The following is a 24,644-nucleotide window of genomic DNA, read 5'->3' as shown; positions in this document are numbered from 1 at the left end:
CATGTGAATGCATGTGCATTTTAAATTTATTCTAAGGGAAGTAACTTAGAGAAAGACTATTTAAAATTCACTTTATAAATGTTTTCCTAAAATAGTATATTTATATCCCTAAGTGTGTATTTTTTTTATTTTTTAAAGAATTATTTTCTATGCTTATAACACCATGAGAGGATTCTTGCTATTGGCATGTTCTTAGAACATGAGTAACAGCAGAACAAGAGTGAAACCTCTCTCTGGAAAATTTGGGAGTAGGTAGTCTGTGTTCCAAAGAGCTTGTTTAAAGGACATCTTGTCCAGTAAAGCTATAGAGAAAAGATGTGCCAGGTTTGTGGCAAGAAGTTGCTTTTTTTTCTCGTTGTAGATTTATTAGGAGGAAAACAAATTCAGAACTAGGGGAAGATGATAAGGGGGAGTGAGCAGGAGAAAGAAGGAAGGAGGACAAGTGTGTAAAATGATGTTCTGAAAAGACTGGGTAAGGTAAAAAGGTTGTGTCAAAAACCTGGTTGGTATAGAAGGCACCTGAAATGTTAAGCTCTAATACTCATTTACTTTCATTTATACCTCAAGCTAATGCTGTGCTTCAATCATTCTTGAGCATTAGTGCTTGAGCTGATCAGATTGTGACGTTATGTGCCATATGTGCTGGCAGAAAGCAATACAGTGGGATGGACCGAAGATGCAGCTTGAGCTCTAATCTTGAGTTTCCCTGCTGTTCTTTGCTTTTTAATTATTATTATTATTTATACACATGCCCGCACACCACTGAATGCCAGAAAAACTGAGATATTTCATAGAGGATGATGTGTAAGCCTATGTATATTTATAATTTCATTATGATGTTACAGTGCTGCTTATCATTTTGACAGCAGACAGAGAAGTCTGAGCTCATCAGCCTACAAAACCATCAATTAAGTGAAAATCTCCTCTAGTAGGTTTACTGTTCTTTTCTAGCTATTTGCCCAATGGGAGTGTAGCTCTGACAGCAAATGCATGCTAAATATTTTCATAATATTGTTAAAGTGTGATCTTACCAATGTACTTCAGATCTTCTTCGGAAGTTCAGTATTCAAACTATGTTTAGATATTATATTATATTTTTCTTAGCAGGACCCCGAAAGTGCTGTTACTAGTCTCATATCAAATGTGGAGGGTGCTGGTCATCCTTTATCCTAATTTATACGGGCAATATAAATAAAGTAAATGAAGTTAAGTGTTACAATTGGCCAAGGCTTTATGTTCAGGATAAAACTATTCTTTTAAAACTACAATGGGAAATAGAAGGCGACAAAATCTTGCAGATGCTAGATTTTAATGTAGTTGTACTCTTAAGCAAAGTACTGAGTATTATGCTCATTTTTCCATCAATAGAATATGCAAATAATTAATTATAAGACAGTCTTGAAGCTATCTAGGGTGGCTTCCTGGTTAGGCTTGGGTCCAGTAGATCCAGTTGAAAAGAAAGCTGGACTTGGTGTTCCTTTCTTCAAAGGGAGTCTTAGTCTGAATTTTTCTGGTAGTTTTCTGATGGGGAGTCTCAGTATAGCTTTGCCGAAGTTTTACTTTGTGTTTTGGCAAGGAAGTTAATTTAATTTGTATAAAAACCACCAGTGCCATAAAGCATAATAAAAGAGAAATGCAAATGCATTAGGTGAGGTTGGGAATTAAGATGTTAATACTAAACTGCTGGATAAATTTGTGTTCTTTTTTTTTTTTTTTTTTTTCTTCCTTCAGTGTATAAAGGTAGGGTTGAATTTTTCCCTGGGACCAAAAATCCATATCCAGTTGCCAAAAGGGGAAGTTGAAACAGTGCTAATGCGTAAGGAAAAAGCATCTTTCTACAAGTTCTGGGTTTAGATTTGTGTGTCTATCTGCTTTCTTTCTTGCAGCAAAGCTTTCTGCAAGCCATATTTAAATTTTTTCTTTTAACTTTACTAGCTGAGAGTGGGTATGTGGTCTCTGGGTGTGTCTTTCATGACACCCATCAAAGTACATGGTGATTGGAGTCTTCTGTGACTAAAATGAGAATTAAGCCCAGCCATTTTTAAAAAGAAGTTAGGCCACTTCATCTGGCACAATTAGGTCTCTGTTGTTCCAAAATAGACTATGCTGCTATGATCGAATGCTTTCCTAGTCAAACATTCTAACAAAAACTTACTTGGAAAAAAGTTGGCATAAAACTGTGAGGCAGATGGAAAACTTGAGGATTTAGACAACCTAGTACAGCCCCCCCCCCTTATTAATGCCTAATTTTTTGTATTCTTTCAAGTTCATTAGCATTGGTTTATGATGAACAGTGAGAAGTTTCATTGGAGTATTTGTCTCTTCCCCTCTTCTCCAGTAAATAATTAATTTCTTGTTAATACTTCATGAGTGTCTTATTTGGATTATTCAAACTTGTTATATCTGTTCTTTGATCTCTTATTACCAGTTTCTGTGCATCTAGAGGTAGATAACTAGCTTACAGACTCCAGTCTTCCAAGGCCAAGGTATCTGGAAGCTGCATTATCTCTTCAGCTGTCTTCAGAGCATAAGTAAATGGTTGTGTGAGGGAATTAAGAAGCATTTTTATTTCCCGTTTTGAATTAAAAGGGGGAGCATCTGGGGTAACCATAACTTATTGCTGTGGCTATTTTGCTCTGTATGGTCATCTCCATTTATGCATTTTTCTGATCACTGCTATTCTGTCTCTCCTTGTTCCTCGGGATACCGCCTCCTGCGGATGGTTCGCCACTGATGCTGGCTTCTTCTCATAATCAATTTAAGTCAGGTTAAGACTTTGCTACTGCTAGAAAGCAAAGCTCTGTCAGTTCCTTGTGTCAGCATTAGTGCCCTTGTGTGAGTAAATGTTTAACTTGTGCCTGGGTCAGAGGAGTGGTCTGGCTAATCATATGGCTCCCTTGCGGGTTGCATGAAGTGGCTGGGGATGTGTGGCTGAGTGCAGAGGTGAGAAGAGAGACAACCCCTTTCTGCAGAAACACAGATTTTAATTGAATTTTTACTGATGTGAAACTGCACTCTCGTAGCTGCTAGATTTTTTTGAAGAGCTCCTAATGAGGCAGTGCTATGTGGCTTGGCTGTATTATAGGGTTTCTCCCCATATCCCCAGATAGTTTTCAGCAGATCAACTTGGGAGCTACGGCTGTAAAGTCTCTTTAAGGTTTTTTTTTTTTAAAAAAAAAAAAAAAAAAGTAGAACAGCTTCTACTTTAAGCCAGGCTTCAGGATCCATGCAAGACTTAGCCAGAAGCAGAATTTATTTTAGGTTTCCTAAGAGAAGTACATGCTACAACTTTCATGTCCTTGAAGGAATTGTGTTGCAAAGGAGCTTGGGTGGTGTATCCATGGGAGCTTTAAACAAGCTGACTGCTGGCAGCCGGGACCTTAGCCTGTCACTGCCTCAGCTGCATCTTTTTTCTGCTGGCTGGAGAGCTCATTAGGCTGTTGAGCCACTTCAGCACATGAGCTGGTGGAGAAGCTAACCCAATTACCCAAGTGAGGAGTGCTCAGGAAGGGCCAGGAACACGCAGCTGGAGGCAGGTGAGTGAATGGGACTCTGGCAGTCAGCGGTCAAACTGGCTTAGGCCACCTTGGGTTTGTGGCTTTAGGTTCTTCATATAGCATATAGACAGATATAGGTGTCCTTATGAAGGAAGAATGAAAGTCTTGGCTTAATCATAGAATCGTTTAGGTTGGAAAGGACCTTGAAGTAGCCAGACACTACTTCAAAAATGGGGTAGGAGGAAACAGCGTTTTTAGTGTGCTGTGGTTTTTTTATGAGTTAGAAACACTGAAGTTTATATGTAAGATCTCTAGATAAGGACATAGTAACTGGTTCATTTTTATGCTCTTTGAACTTCACTGTTTGCATTTCAGAAAGGAAAATTTTACATACTGCAGTCTTGGTAAGCACAATATTTTCACACTGCAGGAGAATTGATTTCTTGGTGGATTTGTTTATTTGGGCCCCTATGTATGCATAGGACAGAAATAAAAAAGATGCAGATGCATTGTTAGGTCTTAATTGTGGCTTCATAATTAGCCTCTTAAAATAAATTTCCTAATCTTGGCTATTTAATTTTTGTAATGCTATAATCTGTCTTGTAAAACTGTATTTTTAGGTTTTTTAGTAGCCAACATTTGTTAACAAAGCATAAAACAAGATATTGATCATAGCTAAAAATCTCACTTCTTTTCCCTTTTAGGCTGCCATCATGACGGCTGAAGAAACAGTGAATGTTAAAGAAGCTGAAATAATTAAACTAATACTAGATTTTCTGAACTCAAGGAAACTTCATATCAGTATGCTGGCTCTTGAGAAAGAAAGTGGGGTCATTAATGGCCTGTTTTCAGATGACATGCTTTTTCTAAGGTAGGACTTCTTTCTCTGGTGCTTAAATACCACGTATATGAAAACATACAGTTGGACCGTGATTCTGTGGGCAGCCCTGTGCCACTAAGCAGGAGGTGCTGTTCCCTCAGCGTGTCCTGCTTCTTCCTGATCCCGATTCTGTGGTCCAGCTCTGAAGTTAATGACCTTCTGTGAGCCACTTGAAGTAATAGACTAGGCATCATCAACATAGGTTTAGAGTTAGATTTGTTTGCTTGTTCATTTTAACTTGGTTGTTTTTCTGGCACGCTAATGAATTGAAGTGAGAAGAAGTCTTAAGGAGTGCCAGTGCTGTCACAGGGTAAATCAGGGAAAGCACCCGAGCAGGAATAGGATGCGAGCGCAAGATCTTCTGTTGGCAGCAGTGATTTCTTATTATCTGTTTACTGTGTCACACAGAACTGAATATGTAGTTCATTGACTTGTAAAATAAATAAAATATTTTGACAATATTCTAGTGCTAAGATCCGGGATAAGTTGAGTGCTTTCTAAAGCTTTTCCCCCCAAAATATTATCTGCATTTCAAAATAACACCTAGATCTCTCTTAACGTTAACAATATGAAAGGAGTCTCTGCTGTCATCAAGGCGTGAAAGTTAGTAGGATGTATCATTCATCATATTGCCCTCAAAATTATTAAAAGGAGTCACTGTAGATGCATGCTAGCTTTTTTAGCATTGCTGTTTTTTATTTCATGCCGAGGGTACTTAACTTTGTAGAAGCATGAGAAAATAACTTAAAACATTCCTAAAACATTAAAAAATACATTTTATCACTGAATGAGATTTCTCACCTGGCTTCCCTTTTGTTTAAAATTATGGATATTGGAATAAAATGAAAGAATTTGAGAAAGATTAAAGTTATGAATCATGTTTGTTTCATTCTTAGCTTAGTTGGAGTGTACCTCTAATGAGAAACTCACTCCTCCCTCGTAGATCTGTGCCTTTCATAGAGAACTCTGTGGTATGAGGGCATGAAGAAATTGAACTAATCCACTTGTGCAGACTAACCCACTGGTCTTGGAGTTGGAGCTCTTGTGCTGGCATAGTTCCTGCCAAGCTGTTCCTCTTACGTTCTTAACATGGGAGTTGTGTGTTTCCCCCGCCCTTATAAAATAGGCCCAGCAGTATTTCTACAGTGAACACTAACTCATTTTTAAGTTTGCTTTCATTCTTCAGGATGTATTCATTGAATCAATATATTTATTTGTACTCTTCAAGTGAGATTTTTTTAAAATAAGAATTACAGTTAAAGCAGGAAACACGGGACCATTTTGTCCTTTTTGATGTTCCTTTAAAAGTAATTAGTATTTGTCCTTGTATGTGGTTATTTTTACAAAATATTGAGAAAGGACTTGAAGTTTGCTCTTACTACTAGTCACATCAGGCAGTCATCTTGGCATCTGTGCGAAGCATTAATTTTTCAAAGCAAGCTGATCACCTGTTGTATATTTAAAGGACTTGTGTTTTTAAATGAGCTGCTTACATAGAAGGAAGGATATTCTTGTCCAGTGAAATTAAAGTAGTGACTCTTTCTTTTACTAGGCAATTGATTCTTGATGGTCAGTGGGATGAGGTTCTTCAATTTATTCAGCCTCTTGAATGTATGGAAAAATTCGACAAGAAAAGGTAAAATAGAATGTATGTCAAAGTTCAATTTTTTTGAGTTGTGGAAAACACATTAATTAAAGTATTGTGTGTGAGAGCAGTAGTTCTTTGTTTTTTGGCTTAGATATTTTTTTTCTAACGTGTATACCATTCCTAAAGTGTGTGCACATGTTTTTTTAACTCGAACTATGAAAAATACAAACATACAATCTGTAATTAGTTTTCATTTGTTATACACTTTAGGAATATGGTACATGTTTTTAAATTTGGCTGCTCTGTCATATTTCTATTTAAGCAATGAGTATGATTGTTATACTTTTTTTTCTTATTAGCCTTCTAATATTTTAAATGTAATATTTCTTAAAGCAATAATTAAAAAAGACATTTCCTGTTAAAATATAATTTTGCGGTTACCAATTTGTTAAAATTTGAGATCAGAGTTCCTTGTCATCGCAATTTCTATGCCTAACTCAAAAATTAGCTGCAAAATACCCTGCATGTTTCTAAAAGGATGCTTAGCTACTGGATCAAGATGTGTAGTATTTCACTTCTCACCTGCAGATTTCGTTACATTATAATGAAGCAGAAGTTCTTGGAAGCATTATGTGTAAACAATGCGATGTCAGCAGAAGATGAGCCTCAGCATGTAAGAATTGTCTCTGTTTTGGGATTTATTTTTTTTCTTGTGAAGAAGCCTATTGAGATATTCTGATTAAAGGCAAAGCAGAAGCTCCCAGCACTAAATACACAAATTTTAGCCATTACCAAATGGTTTCCTAAACAATGGAGAATAAAATTGGTATCCTTTGGAAATGAGTGTGGCTCCCAGGTCTCAAGTAGAATTGTGTACACAAAGGTTGTGTGAAACTTAGCAGCATAGATCAGTGACTGTATGCCATGTCTGTGGTCTTGATCCTGAGATTTAATTAACACCATTATGCTGAAGCACTGGGCTCTCTTTTTCAAGAGTTCTGAAGCAAGCCTCAGAATCATGGAAACTTACTGTCATAATCAGGACCAGGTGAAAGATTCCAATTTGAATTAATCTTAAACTTAATTTCTGTTGCTTTTGGAGAGAAAGGATACAGTTGTTTCTTTGGAGGGAACAGATGTGTTCACAAAGGACCGATTCAGTTAAATGTGCAAACAGCAGGAGTTGCAAACTTAGGTTTTCAATATGGAAAGAGACATTAACTCAAACTGACAAAGAAGGTGTGCAGATTGTGAAATTAATTATAGTTTTTAATTTATGTTGATAATACAGGAATACCAAATTTCTGTCAAAAATGCTATGAATTTAAAACTACTGGCATTCTTAATTTTTAAGAGAATTTATTTCATTTTCAAAACTGAATTGATTTTAATTCTCTGTCCCATTACACATACATAGTACTGTAGAGTCTTCTCTTGACAGCGTAGAGAAAGCTATAAGTCTTAATTTGTACTTATAAAGGGAAGGTGTACTGTTCCTCTAATCACTCGATCTGTATATTGTTACTAGATAGAAGTAGAGAAAAAAAAATTCAGGTTTATGTCCTTTATTTTTTGTTTTGAATGTAACTAAATGTGGTGGCACGTTGTGGATGAAAGGCTTCTGTATTGAGCAGAACCTAGGTAACATGGATAAGTGAGGGGGTTCATTATTTTTTCAAATCTTTGTAACTAAAAATACCAAGTTAAGTGTATTTAACGTGGTTCTTGGCTTTTAGCTGTCAATAAGCTTTCTACTAAAGACCTCTATTCATTTGGAGGTCTTCTGAGAACTTGTTGAACTTTAGCATTTTTGATTGAAGAACAGAAAATCTCAATATAAAAGACAACTCAGAGTTGCTAATCTCTGGAAACTATAGAAATCTACAAGCCTTTTATAACTTATGCTAATAGCTTTTCATAGACATAAAAAAAGAGAAATAAACTGCAGTTGGCATTGAGAACGGAAGTAACCTTCTGTGCTACAATAGAATTGTAGCTGTTTAGCTACAGATTTAAAATTTTACGCCTATCAAACCTGTAGTGACATGAAAAAGTTCCATAGATCTGTAGAAAATGGGACTGGGGGCGATTTCAGGAAGTCAGAGCATCCAGAAATTTGGCTGTGTTGTAACTACATTTGCATCAGCAGTTTTGGACTCTATATTGCTTACTGTTTTAATTAAAATATAAACAGTAGTAGTAATAAAGGAATGATAGTGGAGACATTCTGCTACTGCATGTTCTTCTTCAACTTACTGTTTTACTGTAGAAACATATGTACCGCAAACTACTCTGTTAATGTTAATATTTCTGTAGCTGGAATTTACAATGCGAGAGGCTGTACAGTGCCTGCATGCGCTGGAAGAATATTGTCCCTCTAAGGAAGACTATAGTAAACTCTGCTTGCTGCTGACGCTGCCTCGCTTGACCAACCACGCAGAATTCAAGGACTGGAATCCCAGCACTGCACGGGTTCACTGCTTTGAGGAAGCCTGCGTCATGGTGGCAGAGTTTATTCCTGCCGATAGGAAACTGAGTGAGGCTGGCTTCAAAGCAAGTAACAATCGTTTATTTCAGCTTGTGATGAAGGGGTTGCTTTATGAGTGTTGTGTGGAGTTCTGTCAGAGTAAAGCAACAGGAGAAGAAATCACAGAAAGTGAAGTATTGCTGGGCATTGATCTCTTGTGTGGTAACGGGTGTGATGACTTGGACCTTAGCTTGTTATCGTGGCTGCAGAATCTGCCAGCTACTGTTTTTTCTTGTGCTTTTGAACAAAAGATGCTTAATATTCATGTCGATAAACTCCTCAAGCCTACAAAAGCTGCGTATGCTGATCTTTTGACACCTCTTATCAGCAAACTTTCTCCTTATCCATCATCCCCAATGAGACGGCCTCAGTCAGCAGACGCTTACATGACCCGCTCCTTAAACCCTGCCTTAGATGGGCTGTCGTGTGGATTAACAAATCACGATAAACGAGTCACAGACCTTGGGACCAAAACTTCTCCAATGTCGCACTCCTTTGCTAATTTCCATTACCCAGGAGTACAGAATCTCAGCCGAAGTCTCATGCTTGAGAACACTGAGTGTCACAGCATTTTTGAAGAGTCACCTGAGCGGTAAGTGCAGCTGTAGCTTTATTTTTACCTTGGCTTAAGTTGTGCTTTATCTTACTGGGTTCTTACCTGCGCTGTAACTTTGAACATAATTGTAACATTGAAACATAATTTGGTTGTTTAAATTCTGTTGTAATTAAAATTCTGTATACAAGGCGTTTTCTTCCATACACTTTTATGATCAAAGTAAATTTTCATCTTTGGTCTTGAGCCCTGTGGATTCAATCTGGGCTTTAAGGTTGAAATCCCAGCGCAGAGCACAAATATTCTCTGATTATGTAACAGAGTCTCGCTAAGATTTCTGTTCAGTATTACTGAATTCTTTCATTCCAGATAAATAAATTGAGACTGTGGAATATCTGTAACTCCATCTTCTTTTCCCATCCTGTTCTGTCCTTGGGTGGCTGTAAATTTTGGTCCTGACAATGTAAATGATTAAGTATACCTCAAAATTTTACATATAGAAATAGTCCAAATGAATTCAGTGGAAATGACTATATGCCATCATTATAGCATTTCTCTATCGCTTAACAATAGTAGTTCAGCTTTAATATTTACCATTTTCCAGAACAAATCTGAATAAGACTGATGAATGTGTAATGTTTTTTGTATTGGAGATAGTTGGGTTATGATAGTGGTGAATGCTTTAATAACTTCTTCTAATGCAATATAGGCTGCAAAACTGACTTCTCTCCTTCTTTAAGAACTAAAGCCTGTATCAAAACTTTGTGCTTTTTACCTTCTGAAAGAAAAGTGCTGGTAAGCAAGAAAAACGGTGCTTGTCAGTTAAAGGCTTCTTGTCATGTTTTTGCTTGGCCTTTATTTTGATCAGCAGTTCTCCGCTTTTCTAAATGTTATATCCATGCTTCTCTAGAAAGTAGCTGACAGTTTTTTTGCCTCTTAAGAGAACCAGATGGGTAACCAGCACTGCACTTGGGTGCACTGGCCAGCAGAGGACACTTCTAGAGCAGTGGTGTTCAGTCCTGGTCACAGTTGGTGACATTGCTGTAAGGCAAAACTCATAGCCAATGTTTTGTATCTTGTGTTATGATAAAGAGCAGCTGTAACTAAACTCAGTAAAATGACCAAAACCACCATCGTACTGATGTCAGTTCACCAATAACAATGTAAATGCTTGCATTAATCTCTGTCTTAATATATTCTCTTAATGGTTATCTTGAAAGGAGCTATTTTGTTTGATTCTAAATGATCCACTTTAAGTCTTTGGTTTTACGAGCCTCTTCACAACTGGAGTTTGTTTGCAGATAGCTTAAGTCTTATAGAACTATATCTTGAATTCCATTATTAAAAAATGTAATTCCTGAAGATACTAATGAACTTTGAATCCTCTAATTTTACTCCTCTGTATGCACAAACATTAGCGTTTGTGCATGTAGCCCAGGGACCAATGTTAAAACCCATTCTGGGAAGTTTTTTGTTTCCTTTTTCAGTTTTAATGTACTGGATTAATTCTGCACAAATAAATAGAGTTATCTTTTAGACTAAAATGGTAAATTGCTGCAGTTTTTCTTTGTGTAGGCGTCTGCATGTAATGTTAAGTGAAGTTGATAGATCTTAAAAAATTTTGTCATTAAATAATACACCTCTTGAAGGTTAGAATTAGGTTAAGGGGCCAGACCCATAGCTTTCAAGAAGGCATTACGTTTTTCAGAAAAAAATCCCAACTTCACGTTAAGTGTCCAACTTAAGTGGCAATGTTTGCAAGGGTGGAAGCTGGGAAGCTGAGCTTTATGTAAATCTGGCCCTTGCATCTTGTATGGGACAGAAATACAGTATTTCTTTTATAAGTTGTATTCAGCAAGCAATTACTTGTCTTTTAGTCAGCTAAGTTACTCGTGTTATTACACCCAAAAAGTTCAAAATAACTTCTTAAAGGTCTTTGCTCCAAGTCCCTGGGTAAAGAGGAGTTTGTAAGTTGACAAAACTGAAGATGGGAATCCGAGGCTTTTAATGTGTTCTGCACGCTTACTCATTGCTAAAGCATTTTGGAAAGAGTTTCATGCAGAAATACTTACATAGTACAAGAATAGAAAAACTGATATAAACACTTTCCTGTGTAGCCCTTTCAGGAATATTCAAGCTGATGGATGTTAAGTATAGCCTAAATTTAGATCGATGGTGGTAATGATACTAACATCTTATAGAAGACAGTAGTCACATAGTATATCTGATACATTCCATGCACGTAATGGCTTTGAAAACAGGAGATCCTGAATAACTTGCTAGTTAAAGGATGTATAATTCAAGATAGAAAACATGGAATGTGGATATCCCATGGTGGTAAGGCTTTTTTGGAAAATGTGGGGACAAAGCATACTGGCTGTCTGTGTTATTTGTTTGTTAGGGGTTTTGTGTTGTTTAGTGTAACACATTGCAAGTGACATTTTCTTCCTAAGCAATATCTGCAGTTTTATGTGACTTAAGAAGTTTGCATACTTGTGTTATCAGATGTTACTTTAGAATGTTATCTTTCTCTACTTACCAGGGAATTTTCTACTCTTCATTTTTCTCAATTGAGCTTCTCTTCTCTTCCATGTTGCTGCAAGAAGTGATACTCCCGTGGAGCCACAGCATCCTGTCAGCAGTGGGACTTCGTGCCAGAGTTCAGTTCCAGAAAATGAACCAGTTAATGGAGCACAGAGTCAGGGATCAGCCAAACAAGAAAAAAATGAGGTAGTGGTTGTTTGTTTAAAAATAATGAGGCCCTTTGAGCTGTGTTCTGATCACTTCATAATGATTTGTCTTTGTGTTGAGAACTTCATGCATGACAATGGGTTGCTTTGAATCTTGCTTTTACTATAGTGAAAATACCATATTGCATCTTGTATAAGAAACTACTCTTCTTTTTTTCTATTGTATAAAGTTCTGCTGTCATCTGATTCTGTAATGCAGCTGATTAGTGTGCCTTCTTACATCAGTGGTGTTGCTAAACTGTTGTGTATATCTTTAAAAAAATGCTTTGCAGTACTGAAAGCCAGTACTGTTAAATTAAACAATGCTTAAGAATCCTCTTACTGTTTTAGCAAGGCATCTGGCATGTAGCCTGTAATTTTTGCTGTTAACATGTTAACACCAAGTTTCATTGGATAATTCCCTAGTAAATGTATCTTTGCTGTTCAGAATCCAATAGCACAACCTTCTTTTGGATTCATCTTTGAAGGCTTGTGCCTTGGCTAGCCTTTTTTTTTTTTCTTTTTTTTTTCTCCTTACGAGCAATATGGGGAAAGTGAAGTAATAGTTCAGTAGGGAACAATGAAAACAGTTACCCGGACAGTCCTCTTTCCACAGTTTTAAATATCTGTCTCTTAATTCAATAATGATGAATAACATTGAGTATGCAGCCTGTTTTGTTTGCAGACTCCAGTTTGATTTTCTTAAGTAAACTTTGTCTGGGCTTATGACACCTATATGGTACTGAAAACCAGTCTGGTCTTGACAGGGCTGTATTCTTGTAGACTTAGGATACTTGAGTGAAGCAATGGGGCCTATTGGAGGATTAACAAAGTCCTCCAAACTTGAGGACTTCACTCCCTGGCAGGGCCTTGCTGAGTAACGTCTCTGCTGCAACGGCGTTGTGTATGCACATTGGGAACCAGGGGAGGGAGGACAGAGCCTAGCTAGACATATAACAGAGCAGGCTTTGAAAGGCAAAAAAAATGGACGCAGTATTTATAGGAGAGAATGAAGAGAGGAGGTGCTGTGCTGTAGGTGAAGATGTTGGCCAGACTGTCATGCACAAGTAGAAAAGAATGTAGTACCCAGTCCAATTTTACCTTGTTTTGTTTTCCGCATCGTAGTGGTGTATGTGTATACCTGTGCAAGTAAAAAATGCCTTTAAGTTTCTTCTCATAGCTTTATTTTTGTTTTGTTCCTGGAGAGATTGAGTTAGAAGCCAGAGTTTATAGAATAGAGCATCTGGGAAACACATTTTAGGTTTAGGTGTTAGTTTGGGTAGTAATGACACAAAGTCCAAAGGATCAAAGGATTGAATCCAACTACAACAAACAAGTATCAGTCATGGAAAGAAGTATAGACAAGAATATAGTTGTTGCTTAGAAGGATTATAATGCAATGACTGGGGAATAGTTCACATATTTGAAATACAGAGAATTAATGCTTTCTCGACTTCTGAAGATAACTTCACAGTTTCCAAATTGCAGGTATTCATCTCGGAAAACCTCAGGTGATAAACCTGTTACAAATGCAACAGCACTAGGAAATCCATTATAAACCAAGAAATTATTGTGGCAGAGAACACAAAGTCATAATGGAAGTATTTTTATTTAGAAGAAATGCAAAGGCTCGTAGTTCCGAAGAAAGTTCCTCTGCATGAATTGTCTGAACTAGTGCAAAGTTATCAGGATGTCCTTATACAACTTAGAATCACTAGATGACAAAGATGCCACTTCTGAAAACAAACAAAAGAAAAAAACCACCAGGGTTCTTCTCATTTACTACTTGTTTTTCCTACTCATTGGTAAATAACGCAATTAAGGTTTTTTTTCTTTAGAAAAAGCATAGCATTTCAGTGTTGATATTTTGGCCTTGGACTAAAGTGCTTTTAGTTTTCTGTAGGGTATTTTTGTTTGTTCATTTTTAACTTTTCTCAACTGTTTTATGATGTTAGCATTTGGAACTAGTGGCACAGAGAGAAAGTGAGGATCGGGGAATGCAGAAGGAAGTGAGTCCTAGGGAACTAGCAGATGCGTTTGGTCCAGAAAGTAAGGAATTTTAAAGTTAGAGCAAGGCACCAATTTCAAAAGTAAGATGTAACACTTGGATTGACCACTTCAAGGTTGGCTACTGGGAGAGGTAAACTGGCTCTGCAGGCTGATGACAGGGAGGTGTCAACATGGCAGAATATAATTTGTAGTGAAAATATGACTTGGAATTTGGAATGTAGCTTAGATTGGTTTCCAATTTTTATTTTCAGTTTCCAATCACCTATTTGTTTTGATCTTAATACTTCGAGAGTTTTGTAGGAAAGAGAAGTCTCCTCCTGAATTATGGTAGAACCACTTCAACAGTGAATAGCACAGACTGTCAGTGATTTCCTTTTTTAATTTGTAAATTGTATCTGCTTTTAGAGAAGAAAGCAAGCATTGCTCCTCAGAGGAGAATCTGTTGGCTTTTTGATGCCTGTATTGAAATAACGAACCAGACAGTGAATATTTAGGTTAAATACTACAATTAACTATTTAATTTTCACCAGCAATACTCATTCCTTTTTAGCTTCGTGATTCAACTGAGCAGTTTCAGGAATATTATAGACAAAGACTACGTTACCAGCAGCACTTAGAGCAGAAAGAGCAACAACGACAGTTGTACCAGCAAATGTTGTTGGAAGGAGGTGTAAATCAAGAAGATGGAGCTGACCAGCAGCAGAATCTTACTGAACAGTTTCTTAACAGGTTAGGTGGTTTTGTTGCTTCTCCCTCCATCCACTCCTGTCCCTCCTCCCCTCCTCAGGCTCTCATAATAACTTGTTTTGGTCTTTTTTTTTTTTGTTCTTTTTCTTTGGTCATTTGTTATTAGATCTATCCAGAAGCTAGGAGAATTAAATATAGGTATGGACAGTCTTGGAAATGATGTACAAACACTTAGCCAGCAATGTAATGGGAGCAAAGGGAATGCATCTGCCAGTCCAGCAAGTAACTTTACATCTGCACCTTCAGATGCTAGTCAGAGGGTAACGACTGATAGCCCAAACGTTAATACAAGTACTCCTCGGAAGCGTGGATCAGCTAATCAGATACCCTTTCCTGAAGAGTCACCTGTACTGGGGAATCAAACGTAAGTTATATGACACTGTTCAGCACTAGAAATGTCCTTCTCTTAGCACTGTGGGAGTATCTGTTTATATTTACTTTTAGTTATCAAGTGAATTTTTCGTTGAGTAGGGGTATTTAGCTCATGATCAGTGTTTTCTAAATATTTTTATAGGGATTATCATTGCTTTTTTTGACGGCACATATGAGCAATAGTGGTTATTTGTTATGGTTTGCATTTTATGCTTATTTTTAATTTCAAACTTTTTATTCCATCTTATATGTATAGTTTTTGTTTATTTTGTGTTCTACTAAGTTTCTGAAAGTTGTTTGGTTTTTTTTATTAAATCTAAACTAGGCAGAGAGATAGGCAGGGTAGAGTGGGAAATTGATTTCTTTTGTTAACTAAAGGTAGTGCTGACCTGGAAGCAACAATCATTTTTCCATGTATGTGTGTACATATATGTGTGTGTTTATGTTATGGAATTAAAACAATTATATTTAACTTGCATTCACTTATTCAATGCCTTGAGTTGCTGCAAAATCAGCAATCTCATGTAAAAATTACAGTTTAATGATAAAGAATCAGGCACACATAATGCTTGTCCACATAAATTAGTCTATTCTGAGTATGACTGAAAATGTGACTTCAGTCCAGAAAACACTTAGATTCAAATCTGTCCCTGCTCTTGTTTTTTCTGTCGTGTTGTGAATTTAAACTCTTCACCAAATCAAAACAGTGTATCAGAACATGCTGTCACTCAGCCACAGTTGGAAGACTCTCCAGGGACTTTAACTAGGACAAGAGGTGATGAGGTGAGTTTTCTTATTGTCCTTTACAACTTGTGTTTTCACAAGATTCAATATTTGATCCTGAGTATGTGACATCCTCTCATTGTAAATAGATATTTAGAATGAATTTTGGTTGATGCAGTACCTACAGAATCGCAGAATCATTGAGGTTGGAAGGGATGTCTGGAGACTTGAGTCCAAATCCACTGTTCAGAGAAGGGTTAATGAGAGCAGGTTGTTTGGGGCTGGGTCCAGTTGGGTTTTGAGTATCTCCAAGGATGAAGACTCCACAACATCTGTGGACAACCTGTTCCCATGTTTGACCACCCTAAAAACACATAATGTTTTTAAAACAACAAAAAAGCGTAAATGGAATTTCCTGTATTTCAGGTTGTGTCCATTGCCTCTTGTCCTTTCACTGGGTACCACTGATAAGAGTTTTGCTCAATCTTCTTTAGTCCTCCTGTCAGGTATTTATATACACTGAGATATACACACATACATGTGCACCCCAAAAAGCACTTCTGATCTCAAGGCCAAACAATCGCAGCTCTCTCAGCTTCTCCTTGTACAATAGAGGTTCCAATGGGATGTCTTTTACAGCCATTGTTTTGTGTTTTCCAGGTTGAAACTTTGATTGTTGGACTCCAGTCAGTATGGTCCGACTTTAGGGAAATAACTTTGCAATAAGTACATTCCAAAGTTTCTGCATCAGATAAATAAAAATCGAAATTTTAGAAGGGTGGTTATGAGGTTGTCTGGAGGATGATGTAATAAAGCTTACCATAATTTAATGATAACTTTGTGTTACCTACAGGGTGAGATTCTTATGTTTAGTATTATATTAGTTCTATAAACTGTGTTTATGATCTGGACTGTTTTCAGTAAAAATGCAGCTTTGCTTCCTTTGCAAATTTCACACAGATCAAATGTGTTTACACAGAAATAAATTTTAATATAATGTTTTGGACATGGGCTGTCAAGAACAAAAGCTGTTGGAAGCCTGGAGGGAGAATGAGAAATGTTAATCTAATGTTAGCTGTACAAATGAGTTGAAGAAAAGAACTTTTTGAAGTATGTTATTCCTTGACCCTGGTGCTGCTACTTATTAATACTTTGGCATGATAGTTTTACGCTATTCTGCAAAACAATCACATCCACTTTAAATTGTCCAGTTTTATGCTGAAGAACCTAATTTGACTGTTACCCTTCTATACAGGATGACAAATCAAAAAAGCAGTTCATTTGTATTAATACTCTAGAAGACACACAAGCTGTCAGAGCTGTAGCCTTTCATCCCAGTGGGAATTTATATGCTGTTGGCTCCAACTCCAAAACTTTGAGAGTGTGTGCCTATCCAGAAGTAATTGACCCAAGGTAAGAAAGCTTGTATAATCATGTCTTTTTCTGTCTCACAGCACTTCTTTCTTCTGTACCTACTGATATCTGTACATTTCATACCTTTCTTTTGTTGTCATAAATAGTGCAATGCTTTCCTTAGAAACCTGAGCTGCCAAATAAAAATAAGATGACCTACTGAAGAATTTGTATTTGTGGGCTACCTTTTTGCTCTCCTCCAGTAGTAGCAAGATGCATTACCACAATACCACACCTTTCCTCACAAAAGTGTTCCTTTTGTCCCAGCAGGTGGGCTTTTCTGTATTTACTGTGATGGCTTCTGGTTTTGATATTCCAGCTGTAAAAGTGGGAGAAAGCATGTGTCAGTTCCCAAGCCGGCACAAGTTGGGCTTCATGGGATGCAGTTTCTGGCAGGAGGGGGCAGACTTGACAGTAGAGAAAGCAATATTGTCTTTAATTTTTACAGCAGAACTTGGCAGAGCATGTCTTTTGGCCCATTGTTACTATAAACATTGTTTTCCTGATACTCTGGTTCGTTGACAGGAAGAGCACGTATCTGTGGCTTACTGTGCACCTAGTCTTTTCCGTTTTCTTTTCACCCGTTGGATGGGGCTTTGAGCAACGTGGTCTAGTGGAAGGTGTCCCTTCCCATGGCGGGGGGGTTGGGACTAGATGATCTTTAAGGTCCCTTCCAACTTTACCATTCTATGATTGTGTTTTGGTTTTTTTTAATAGGAGGGGGGTAAAATATTTTTTCACCTGGCAATAAATATTGCCATCTCAATAACCATCTCCCTGTCTCTGTCCCAGTTATGTTATTTTTCTTGGAGTAGGGGGGAAGTGCAGGCATTTAAAACTTCACAATTTCAGGAGCTACAGTATGAACCGGTGACTTTATCTGGGACGCCTTTCCAGCTTAGGACACGTGCTCAGGCTTCTAAAGTGTTCAAAAAGTAATCTGACTGTTTTTCTTTTCGTCCTTAAATATCATCAGTAAGGTAGCCTTTGAAGTTTAATTCCAAAATATTTATTGACAAGGTACGAAAGAAACAAAATAGTTGATTTCTCTGATACCCAATGCAAGCCAGCTTGCTGGCTTGAAGCCCAGACAACCTCCTCTTGATTAGTAAAACAGTGCAAAACATTTTTAGTGGAATGGGTACCTCTTTATTGACTTACTCTACTCTCACACAACTTAGTCTAACCGTTGGGAAAAGTTAGATTGACTCTGCAGGCTTAATATTTAGCTACAGTACATGATCTGATGTGAAAAGTGACATAGTGCATCTGCATATGAAAGGAATACTGAGATTTCCATAATTCTGAACTTGTACTTCCTTTTTTTTTTTTTTTTCACTATGCTTACAGTCTGCCAAAAACATTTCATCATGGGATTTACTAGTCAGCAGAGAGATTACATTATCTTTAAGATATTCTAATCTTTGTAACAACCTGAGTCTAGACACACATTCAAAAATTTTCAAAAAGCTATGGTTGTGTAGAGTAAATAGCAGTTGTTTAATTGTACATCAAAGTTTTGACAGTATTTTTAAAATTTTAAAATTGTCCTTCAAACTGATGTATGGTTCACGACAGGTTGGTTTTGTTTGGGTTTTATTTTCCCTCTTTCTCTAAAGGTATAATAGTAGTGTGCTTTTTTTACATGTTTGAGATTAAACACTGATACATACACATTAGAGTTCTGCAGCTGTTGCTCAGATAATGATGGTGCTTCCACGCAGTTGATAGGCAGTGTGTCTCTGTGCTGGGCAGGTGCTGCCATGTCCTGACAAAGTCAGTGACTCCCAGCTGCTGCCTCCACCTCTTAACAAATGCTGTGAAGCCAAACTCTGGGTGTGATATAAGGCATTAGGCCATTTAGGAAGCTCTGTAGTGTGTGTTCAATGGTCATCCTGATTTAGGCTAATCTATCATGGATTTCTAAAGTTTTTAAACGGACATAGATATTTGTCTTCATTTTTTTCTCTCTGCTGCTTTTGGTCAAGTATTTATAGTACGGTTTCTGAATTTTTCAGTAGCAATTTAATTTGTGGAACTTCTGTTGCTGATGTTACTGGAGTGAATGTTGATGGAGCTGGATACAACAATGCTTAACTACTCGACTACTTCCTCCTGTGGGAACAGAGAAGTAACGTTGTAGGAAATTAATCGATTCGAGTAGAGGAAATGTATATCAATGGGACTGTTCCTTTTATTTCAGCCATGTGTAAAGCTGATCTGGTTTCAGAAATAAGAATGTATGGTATGTTTAGATGCTGTGAAGATTCCTGCATTAACATATAATTTGAATGTCTTTCTTGCACAGACTGCTGTATTACATTTTTCTAGTAGATGAGTGAAGCTTTGAGAGGGACTTTATTCAACAAATAGTATCCAATGCACAGCTCATAATGACATGTATGAGTTTGCTTTTTTGTATTTTTGTTGGTTTTGTTGTTTTGTTTTTTTTTTTAATTAATGGCCAATGAGGAGACAGTACTTGACTTAGGGCAGCGTTTTCGTGTGCAAAAAGGATGGCATAGACAACTTTTTGGATAAAACAGCAGGCCTCAATTTTTATTGTTACAGTATTACTAGACACAACGGCCCTAAACACAAGTATATGGATCCCAGTCATATAATTATGCTGTCGTACCGAACACAATCCACAGTTAGGGATTATGTCTAGTGGGTGGGAAACTGGAAGAGAGACACCTTTCTGTGTGCATACACAGAGGTTACACAGGCTTCTGCTTTCTTCTTTCAGGAGTCTGGATTTTCCAATCTGCAGTTTAGTCCCAGACCCAGCCTTTAGCCACGCCAGTTGCACTGCATACCACCATAGATAGTGTGTGCCTTATGAGCTTTATTGGCCTGCAGTTGCTTAATTGAACTCAAGCACGGTCCAAAGAGGCTGCAGATTCAAGATGCTGAAGTATGAAGGATGTAGAGAAATATCTCACCAATTTCGAACTCTGGGGATAAGGTTTAATTGTATGTAGATAGTAATTACCATATTTTATCTTTATCAACCCTTTATAGATCAAGGGAGTGTGTAAGGTTGGGGCTTTTTTGCATGTCCAGTCACAAATACAATGGGAAGACAAGGAAAAACAGAGAAAATGGGATGGAGAAGATCCTTTTGTTTTGTCTTAGATCACACGTATGTGTTTCAATGCAAACAGTGATATGTATTCTTGTTAGCTAAAACAATAGCAAAATAGTATTTTCAATTTAGAATACAATATAAATACAGTATTTCCTTATAAATAAAAGAAAATTAGACATTTTTCTTCTCTTTTTTTTTTTTTCAGTGCTTATAATACTCCTAAACAACCTGTAGTTCGGTTCAAAAGGAACAAGCATCATAAAGGATCAATCTACTGTGTAGCCTGGAGTCCCTGCGGACAGCTGTTAGCTACTGGTTCTAATGATAAATATGTGAAAGTACTGCCTTTTAATGCAGAAGCTTGTAATCTCTCAGGTAGTGTGTATGGGTATTTAGTTTAAAGAATTTATTTTCAATTATTTGTCCAATATTTGGCAAAACCATTCAAATTATATTGAATATGTAGTTAACAGATTTTGTTATTTTTATTCTTAGACTTCGATTAAGTTAATCTCTTTTCCTACTCACCGTCATTGTAGTCTCTGTCCAGCGAAGAGCCACTGAGGGGTTGGGGATTATTTTGGGGGGGTTTGTTTGGTTTTTTGTTTGTTTGCATTTTGGTTTTGTTTTGCAAGACTCTCTGGTATTGTGCTGTCTTCTGGTAGCTTTTTTTTTTTTCCCTTCAGATATAGTAAAACAACCTGATGTTCTTACCCAACTCTAGTTCTTGACTGTCAGTAGGAATTTATTTCCAGCTCCCCTTTTTCTTGCCTAGTTCTGTCATCATCTTCCCCATCTTGGAAGTCTAAGGCTTCTTTCCCAGCAAATACTATTTTCTGTGCCCAGCCTTCCTAATCAGTACACTGAATATGGCTCTTACCTTTTCTGTTTTGAACTTAGGCTACCTTGTCCTATGTGGTTCAGTGTTCTCAATGATCCTTCCCTCCTAGCAGAGAAAGCCTTTTTAGTTTACCATAGTTTACGAAAAAAAGTACTGTATAAACCTTGGCTGGAATTGGCTGTGGAGATAGTTTACGAAAAAAAGTACTGTATAAACCTTGGCTGGAATTGGCTGTGGAGATGGTCCATGTACCTTTCGCAAAGCTTTAGGAACTGTAGGCAGCTCAAGCAACACTCAGTAAAAATAAGTTTCTTATTTGAACTCTAGTAACCGAAATAGTGTGTTCTATGGAAAAAGCACAACAGTGTTTATACTTGGTAGAATACCCGCCCTTGCCTAAAATACTCTGTGTTATCACTGTAGCTGCTTTAAAGATTGCAGGAATAACAGTGGTAAACAAAGTATGTCTCATTTTTGTGACTGGATTTTTAAATTATTTTAGGACCAGATTTGGAATTCAGCATGCACGACGGGACAATCAGAGACCTTGCTTTTATGGAAGGCCCAGAAAGTGGTGGTGCTATTTTAATAAGTGCTGGAGCAGGGGACTGTAATATTTACACAACAGATTGTCAGCGAGGACAAGGCCTGCATGCTCTCAGTGGTCACACTGGTATGTATGTTGTTGCTTCTCTCTCCAACTTTTTAAGTCTGTATTATATTCTAATGAAGTTGTTGGGTTGTTGTTGTTTGGGTTTTTTTTAATGTCTTTGGGGCTTTCTTTCTAGCAAGGCTTTTTTTTTCTATCCAAATTGCTCTTGAGGTATTTACACGGGGAATATTTGTTTTTAAATGTATTGGCTGTTAATTTAATGGAGAGAGCGCATGTTTCCTCCTAGAGAAGATGCAAAGCTGGGTATTGCCTAGCCCTGTTGGCATTTTAGATTGCGCAACGTGCAGGTTTTCCATAGAATTGTTAAATCTCTGAATGCAAAAATATAATCAGAACGGTAATATTTCATTATTTGATTAATGATGTTTAATCAAATGAAGAAGTTGTCTTGTTCACAGGTCATATTTTAGCACTTTATACATGGAGTGGCTGGATGATTGCATCTGGATCCCAAGACAAGACTGTAAGATTCTGGGATCTGAGAGTGCCAAGCTGTGTTCGTGTTGTGGGAACAACATTTCATGGAACTGGTAAGACTTGCTATGATGCTTCTGATCATCTTTACATAAAAGTTTTTTTTTTAAAGATGTCTAAGTAGTATAGAGTGAATGTAAGGAGTTTCTTGCATCACAGAATGGAGGCTTGGCTTTAAAAGAAAGAAGTTGTGAGGGTATCTTTGCCTGTGTGTTTTGTGTTGTGGTTTGTTGTGTGTGTTTGTTTTTTTTAAAGTAATATTTCTTTTCAAAAGTTGGCTAGTTTTTTGCCTTGTGATTTTCAAAGGCACTTCCAAGTACATTAAAATAAAACAAGACACAAGATACCTGTTTCAGAATCAAAAGAAGGGGTGGGAAGGAGCAGCCACTTTTGCAAGTCGTCAACATACTCTATAGAGATCTGCAAAAGGATTATTAAGAATCACTTGGGTTCAGATTTGATTCCTGAAACCTTTTTGGGGGACAATAAATTGGAACAGGGGGGAGAAGGGGAATTCCTTGCATTATTCTACATTATCTCATAAAAAGTGACTTTCTTTCCTGTGAGGAAACAGATACTTTTTCTCCTGCAGATTTAATAGTGGTTTTGCTACCATTCCAGTGTGACCTATGGCTTCAGACTTTTAGGTGCTGGAATGTAAAGGTGTTCTTATTTTAAGATAACACTAGCTAGGTTTGCTCACCTTAAATTTAAGGCCGGCATTCAGTATTCTTATACAATGTATATTCTTGTTTTTAAAAGAAGTTGTCTATTTGCATAAATCTACATAAGTATAATGTGTGTTGTTTGGGTTGTTTTTTTCTCCTATAGGAAGTGCTGTAGCCTCAGTAGCTGTTGATCCCAGTGGTCGTCTCCTGGCTACAGGACAAGAGGACTCTAGCTGTATGTTGTACGATATTCGAGGAGGACGAATGGTGCAGAGCTATCATCCTCACTCCAGCGACGTTCGTTCTGTTCGCTTCTCTCCAGGGGCACACTATTTGCTCACAGGATCATACGATATGAAAATAAAAGTGACAGACTTGCAAGGTAACATACTAAAAAGGATACTAGCTTAATTTTCAATTTGGTGCTTTTTAGTATTGAAGTTGTAAGAGAACTTGGTTCAAAGATCAGATTTTAGTTTAAAAGGGGAAGAAAATAGTAGAGCTTTGAAGGGTTTGAAATGTGTCTGTTCACAGTTGGCAAGTTGTGTTGCTGAGATTGTAGGCTATGAACTAACTCTTGTTTGGGGTGGGGGGGGTCTGATTATGGTAGAAGAACTAATTAATACTTTCGCCTGTTGAGATGGCCATTGCTTTCAGGGAGCATTCATAAAACTGACCCTTTTTAAAAAAAAGAAAGGAAGAAAAATGTATAATAATAATAATGCTTATTTTTATTGGGAAGAGTTAAGAAGAGAGAAGATATTGGGTATATTTAAAAGACTTGACCTTTAAATTTTAATGACATTATTTAAAAACTGTGAATACCTGACTTTTAAAGTTGTACTGTGTCCAGTGATGCCTAAAAACCAAAACACTGGGGCTCTCATTCTGTGTGTGAGAGAGAGAAGAGGGGTCAAGTATGCTTCATAACGTGAAATACATATGTAAACTTTACTAAACAAACGGGGCCGGGGGAGAAACCCAAACAGCTGGTGTATAAATTAATGAAACGACTAACGATTTCTGTTCCTGTGCCACAGGGGACCTCACGAAGCAGCTTCCTCTTATGGTGGTAGGAGAGCACAAGGACAAAGTTATTCAATGCAGATGGCATACACAAGATCTTTCCTTCTTGTCGTCTTCTGCAGACAGAACTGTAACCCTTTGGACCTACAACGGGTAGAGTGCAAACAAAGGCAACCTATGCAGCTAAAGCACAGCCACCTGAGACTACACAACTGTAAAGACAAAGTAATAATAATTAGGCATTGAGAGAGCAGCAGTTGAGCAGGAGAGTGTGATAGCAAGAGGAGGGGCACTTGTCACAGATTTTTCTGGGTTTTAGGAGGTCTTGGTGTTTTTAGTATACTTCTTTTGCAGTGCTTTCAGTCTTCCATGTGAACTCATGCTGCTGTGACCTATTGTAGTCTTGTTGCCAAAGTCTATGAGGAGAACTCTTATGTTGTCGATGTGCACTCAAAGTAACCTGAATGACGTGTTTACAGTTTGGTATTAATTGCATTCCTTGGTCTTTGCCTCGATGAGAATTTTATACAGAAACTTAAGTTGAACACGGCTTTAATCAAGTCTGTATGTAACTACTTACACACACACAAAAAAGATTAATTACTTCCACTGTTTTTTCAGATTTATTATATTCATCACTTCTCAACAAGAGGTCAAACTTTATAACATCTCCACAGTTTCAACTTTTTTAGTAATAAATTCTGAACTTTAAAGGTGACTAGGCAGTAACTGTATCTTGATTATGGTCCATCATGTAGTGTGGGTTCTTTTTTTTTTTTTTCATCTAAACTGGGGGAAATGTTGCTGTTTTTACTATGTGATGTTGTTTTGA

At 37.3% G+C, this 24,644-nt stretch overlaps 1 protein-coding gene across 3 annotated transcripts; it reads left to right on the top strand.

The window, feature by feature from the left end:
* Window positions 1-4,210: 4,210 nt before the first annotated feature.
* WDR47 (WD repeat domain 47) lies at window positions 4,211-24,387 on the top strand. Of its 3 annotated transcripts, none has more exons than XM_009884790.1 (14): window positions 4,211-4,368; window positions 5,930-6,013; window positions 6,554-6,638; window positions 8,282-9,084; window positions 11,652-11,775; window positions 14,335-14,513; window positions 14,638-14,895; window positions 15,611-15,686; window positions 16,882-17,039; window positions 20,336-20,505; window positions 21,474-21,644; window positions 22,043-22,174; window positions 22,950-23,168; window positions 23,827-24,387. In XM_009884790.1, the coding sequence occupies exons 1-14, from the start codon at window positions 4,211-4,213 to the stop codon at window positions 23,967-23,969; spliced, it is 2,760 nt and encodes a 919-aa protein (XP_009883092.1). In that variant the 3' UTR covers window positions 23,970-24,387. The 3 variants fall into 3 exon arrangements, with proteins under 3 accessions (XP_009883092.1, XP_009883091.1, XP_009883090.1); XM_009884789.1 differs by having other exon boundaries at window positions 11,649-11,775; XM_009884788.1 differs by having other exon boundaries at window positions 6,554-6,677; window positions 11,649-11,775.
* The last annotated feature ends 257 nt before the right edge of the window (window positions 24,388-24,644 follow it).

This window comes from Charadrius vociferus, unplaced genomic scaffold, assembly GCF_000708025.1.
Source record: "Charadrius vociferus isolate BGI_N301 unplaced genomic scaffold, ASM70802v2 scaffold163, whole genome shotgun sequence".
Classification (NCBI taxonomy): Eukaryota; Metazoa; Chordata; class Aves; order Charadriiformes; family Charadriidae; genus Charadrius; species Charadrius vociferus.
The sequence above is the reverse complement of the archived record's forward strand: the minus strand, read 5'-3'. Positions and strand labels throughout refer to the sequence as shown.

Excerpts from the sequence above, each read along its gene's own strand:
- WDR47 (XM_009884788.1), top strand. The coding sequence starts at position 4,211 with ATGACGGCTGAAGAAACAGTGAATGTTAAAGAAGCTGAAATAATTAAA. Across the intron at positions 11,776-14,334 it reads CCAAACAAGAAAAAAATGAG|CTTCGTGATTCAACTGAGCA; the intron begins GTAGTGGTTGTT and ends ATTCCTTTTTAG. Across the intron at positions 21,645-22,042 it reads TGCTCTCAGTGGTCACACTG|GTCATATTTTAGCACTTTAT; the intron begins GTATGTATGTTG and ends TCTTGTTCACAG.